Raw genomic sequence first — 5,214 nt, 5'->3', positions numbered from 1 at the left:
GGCCACACGGGGGGAGCTCGGAGTAGAGCCGCTGCTCCTCCAGCTGAGGTGGCTCGGGCATCTGTTCCGGAGCCTCCTGGGCGCCTCCCTCGGGAGGTGTTTCAGGCATGTCCCACCGGGAAGAGGCCCCGGGGAAGACCCAGGACACGTTGGAGAGACTATGTCTCTCGGCTGGCCTGGGAACGCCTCGGGATCCCCCCGGAGGAGTTAGAGGAAGTGTCTGGGGAGAGGAAGTCTAGGAGTCCCTGCTCAATTCAATTCAATTCAATTCAATTTATTTTTGTAAGGCCCAAAATCACAACAACAGTTGCCTCTGAGGGCCACAGTGAGAAATGAATCAACAATGTCTGTGGTGGCGATGGACGATGTCCCAGAGTCACATACATCTTTTAGTGTTTTCACACCATGTTTAGCTTTGTTGTTTGTACACTTGATCCTTTAGGGAGGTTTGTCCTCTGTAAAACCATGTGGATGATCCTCAAATCATAGTTAGAATGTTTAACCTCACAAGGACAGCCACAATGCAACAAGATAATACAAGATAATACAAGATAATACAAGATAATACAAGATAATACAATCCAATTATTTTCAAAATGAATACTGGCCCATATAATGACCTGGTTTCAAACAGCAGGTTTAGTCCAAACTGCAGTTATATTCATCATGCTTAGTATTCTTGAAAGTAACACCTTTATTTGACATGACCTTTTTAAAACCTTTTTGAAAATAATGTATCCAGTGTCACATGACTTCCTCTGGTCATTTCAAGATGGCCGCCTCCTCTGGTTCATCGTTTTCACGGCGACTCCAGTTTTCCCCTCAGCTAAATTCAATGTGAACAAACTCTATTCCAAACCTGTTTTCTGAGTTCTCTTAGTCAAGAATCCAACTCAGGGAGAGTTCAACCTGCTTTATGTGCTTTTCTTTGTATTGTAAAGTCCAAATGAGGCAAATGTGACTTTAGAAAACGACTCAACAAAGTCATGTGCAAAATAATACAAAAGTACAGAAAAAATATATATAAAATAACTCCAAATGTCCTAAGTCACATTTAACACGGAGACGTAATACAACATCTCAGTTTGTGTCATATTATTTACTGAACTAACATTTACACACAAAACAAATGAAATGAACACTGTTGTAATCATTTGTGTCCCAGGTCAAAGGTCATTCAGGTGCACACACTTTGTAAGTCCTATGTTCATTTCCTTTAAGAACAATCCAAAATAGAAAATGAAAGTTTGACGAGTCAAAGGCAGAATGTCCACAGCGGAGACACTTGACCAGGTCCTCCAGGTCAAGATGGAACCTGAAAGACACAATGACACATGAGACAAGGGACAAAACCCAACATAGCACCGACTGGAAAGGACCATAACCACATTTGAATCACAAAATGAATGGTTGAAAGTCACAGAATGAACAGTTTTGGGAACAGGAAGGTGTAAGTTTGGTTAATCAGAAACATCCATGATATTCATTTTGCTTCTTTCATGTCTGTGTTTACCTGCGCTAGGGCCCGGGGTGGATGAGGCCCTTTTCTGCTTCATGTTTGTCCTCCAGCTCCTCATCAGAATCTACAACATAAAAAGCTCTACAGAATGAGACAGTTTTCAATCAAATCAGCTGAAATGTTTTTTATGGATATAGAAGCCCAAATCCCTGACACTGGTGCAGTGTTGGGAGCGGCCACAGGGTGTCGCTGTGGGTTAGAAGCAGGTGGCGGTTGCTAGACGGCACCGTTTGTTGACCGCTTCCGCCGAACTGTGATATGTAATAAGCGTTATGGTGAATATGGATTGTATTTGATTTTCATATGAAATGATGCTCTGTTTGGACTGGTTTGAAGGACATGGTAATGAACTGAGGAACTGCCTCTTTGGAATCACAGAACAGTGAGCGCATCTGCAACAGGATGAATGAGTTGATGATACAAAAGTCAACAGACTGCTTCCTCCACCAGCACCAAAGCTCCACTCCAGCCACGCCCTGTGGCCCAAACGCTGCACCATTATCAGGGATCGTGGCCCTGTGGGACACGTCACTCACAGTTACATATAATAGTAATATATATCAAACAAAATCTTTAAACAAAGCCAAATAATTCCCAAAATGTTAAATTACATACAATTAAAAGCAGTTATAGCTATTATGCATAGATTGTACTTTTGAAACATATCGTCACATATCGTGTGCTTTGTCTCTACAGTGTATGCTGTTGGGGCCGTACCTGCCACAGACTCAGGAGGAGAGTAGAACTGTCCATCTGACAGGGGCCCAGGGCCTAACAGAGGGGCCCGCTCAGCCCCACTCACCAAACCAGCAAACCCTGCAACAAACACATGTTCCTCAAGGTTTATCCTGAATAAACAAAGCCATGGGACATGATCTAACGTCTAACTTCACATTATGTTGAAGTTTACTTTGACAAATTGATATGTTTGTATTTCATACAGAAAACTAGAGATATAAGAATAAGAATTGTAGTTTTTCCTGCAGAAGGAGGGTCTAAGGACAGAGGACTCCGGACTCTGAATTTAATTGAATTACTTGTATTCCTCTTCCTTCCTGACATGAAAACGACCAGCAGAAGAAAGTAGGCAAGGCAAGTTTATTTTCTAGAGCTAAATTTGTACACAAGGCAATTAAAAGTGCTTCACAACAGGAACAAAAACACAAAGACACGACAGAAATCACAAAACCTTCATTTCATTCAATTTAACAATTTTGCTGCTATCATACATTTTGTCCGTGTTTAGTGATCCGTCAGATGGAAAACCAAGTCTCTTGGACCACACTGGCCCAGACTGGACCACACTGGCCCAGAATGGACCACACTGGCCCAGACTGGACCACACTGGCCCAGAATGGACCACACTGGCCCAGAATGGACCAGAATGGACCAGACTGGACCAGACTGGACCACTCCAGACACTCTTTCCCATATGTGACTGACTGTGGCTAAACCAGTTACATGTCTACCCGGAGACATTTTGAGTTATTCACAGATTCTGAAAGTGTGAATTCAAAGCTTTCCAATGATGTCTCACTCATGTAGATCTGATCATATTTGAGTAAGTTGTGCTCATTTGAATGTATACAACTCTCAAACCCATTCACTGAGAAAACGGCTTCCAAAGTTTCTCACCGGAGTGAGCCCAGAGTCACAGGGGGGCGGGGCTCATTTGCATCTCATTGAGATAAGCCCTCCCCCTGTCACACTGACACCACCTCCCCCTACAGCTGTCACTGAAGACTCAAGAGGAGTGTTGTTATTGATGGTAACTGGACTTGAATCAGAATTAGAAGTTACTGTATTAAAATGGAAATACTTGGATTACAAAAGGCCCTGAATAGAATCAAAGAATCAGAATCAGAATAGGGTTCATTGCATTTGTCGATAAACATAATTCACAGGTGATTCAGTGCAACACAAACAACAAAAGATAAGATAAGATAAGATAAGATAGCCTTTAATGTTACAACGCAGTAGATACAGGGGGAAAGGACAGTAACTTATAGGAAGTTTAAAAAACACTCTTAATAGAAGAACTCTTATAAACAGATGCCAGGGGCAGGTATACGAACTGCAACGGGTCCATGGCTTTGAGTATATGAGATATGAGATAATAGATATGATATGTACACCACCAGAGTCCAATTACATCAGAGATCACATCCTCATCCTCTTCTTCGTCTGTGCACTCTTCTGTGCTGTAACTCTCGGCTCTTGGCATCAAAGCTGTAAACAAATAACAGGACATTTAAGAAATGGCTAACTATTTCACATAAAACACTCATTAACTATTTTTTTTTTTTAACACAATGTGAGAGTTTCAATATAAATACCTGAAGTGCTGATAGCTCTTGATCTTTGGAAGCCGTCTGAAGAAGGGACTCAGATGCTTCTGCCAGTCCAAGTTCTTGACAAACACTTTGCCATCCGCCGTTCCAACAAGCTGTGGGATATTGAGGTGAGACTCAGGAGAGCTGTTTTCCACTACCTGATGACAAGGGCGACAATGTAAAAAAATGAGAACAGAAGAAACATATCTTAAGCAGAGAGCAGCACTGAAGTTTTGCCAGGCTAATGTTTACACATTACAGTAGTCAAATCATATAAACTAACCTCAGCGATGTCTTCCAAAGTGTCAACCCTGGTCTTCATGTTGCTCGCGTGATAATCTGATGATCTGTGCGTGGCCTGCAGCTTCTGATGTGTGGGAGAAGCTGTTTCCACAGTGATCTGAAGCTTGATGTACAAACTGCAGGCTCACCTGAAAAACAGATGTTGCTTATGGTTAATTATACTCTAATCATTAAAACACGAAAATCACCAAAATAATGTTTTACACTTACCACGCTCCTTAGCAGACTTCACGTAGAGACAGGTCATGTCAGTCAGGGTGTCTTTGCCAATTCTGAAAAGGGGGATAAAAGGATTAGGGTTAACAGTAATATGGGAATAACACGCTTCACAGATAACAGTTCACATTGTGACGTTAACGGTGTATTTAAGATGCAAAACGCGGAGATATTGGGACATCTGCCCTCGGCTAGCGATGCTAGCTAGATCACTTGAGATAACACGGCTCGTAAAAGCAAAACACTTGCAGAACAGCACACCAAAACATAAACATACACTCGAGTTTAAAACCGGCGCACATTAAAGTGATTAAAAGCGGGTGTTTTAGTCGCAAAGCTTACCTGGTTCAGCCGTCCTGTCGTCTCTCCCAACACCGTGCACAGAGAGACACAGGAAGCTGATAATGGCCAGGCAAGCGCGTGATTGGTTCGAGTGACGCAGTGCGTGCGTGACGTGCGACGTACGTAAGCCACGTGACCAGAAGTGGTATCGGGAGTTGTAGTTTTTTTCTCTTCCCTCGCCGAAAAATAACCCATAACATAGCAAAGTTTAGCTTACAACTTAGCTCCGAATAGCTGCGTTTAGCTCCGGGCTGCGGGGCTAACAGCCGGTTTAGCACCATAAAACAGACACAAAGCACGACCCACACAACCCACGGGCCAACCCACGCCGAAAAATAACCCGATAACATGGTGATAACAGCAAGTAGTCACATTAAGCCCGTATTGCAGAGTGCACTGAAGCAACATGTTAGCTTAGCATTAGCTCCACCGGAGCAGACAAGTAAGATTCTAAAGTGATCACGAGACTGCCTTAAAACACAGCGTTAAAGCAATAATTTA

The 5,214-nt window shown here is 42.8% G+C and overlaps 1 protein-coding gene across 1 annotated transcript in view; it reads right to left on the bottom strand.

Annotated features, from left to right (window-relative positions):
- Positions 1-339: 339 nt before the first annotated feature.
- stard3nl (STARD3 N-terminal like) overlaps positions 340-5,214 on the bottom strand; it is a 31,657-nt gene continuing 26,782 nt past the window's right edge. Inside the window, exons 7-9 of the mRNA XM_072441975.1 lie at positions 2,237-2,335; positions 1,514-1,583; positions 340-1,315 (exon numbers count right to left, since the gene is read on the bottom strand). Coding sequence (XP_072298076.1) covers positions 1,519-1,583; positions 2,237-2,335 — 164 coding nt within the window. The 3' untranslated portion in view covers positions 340-1,315; positions 1,514-1,518. The remainder of the gene's footprint in view (positions 1,316-1,513; positions 1,584-2,236; positions 2,336-5,214) is intronic.

Source organism: Eucyclogobius newberryi, unplaced genomic scaffold (genome assembly GCF_026437365.1).
Source record: "Eucyclogobius newberryi isolate DKJ021-1_F unplaced genomic scaffold, fEucNew1.0.hap1 SCAF_12, whole genome shotgun sequence".
Classification (NCBI taxonomy): Eukaryota; Metazoa; Chordata; class Actinopteri; order Gobiiformes; family Gobiidae; genus Eucyclogobius; species Eucyclogobius newberryi.
The sequence above is the reverse complement of the archived record's forward strand: the minus strand, read 5'-3'. Positions and strand labels throughout refer to the sequence as shown.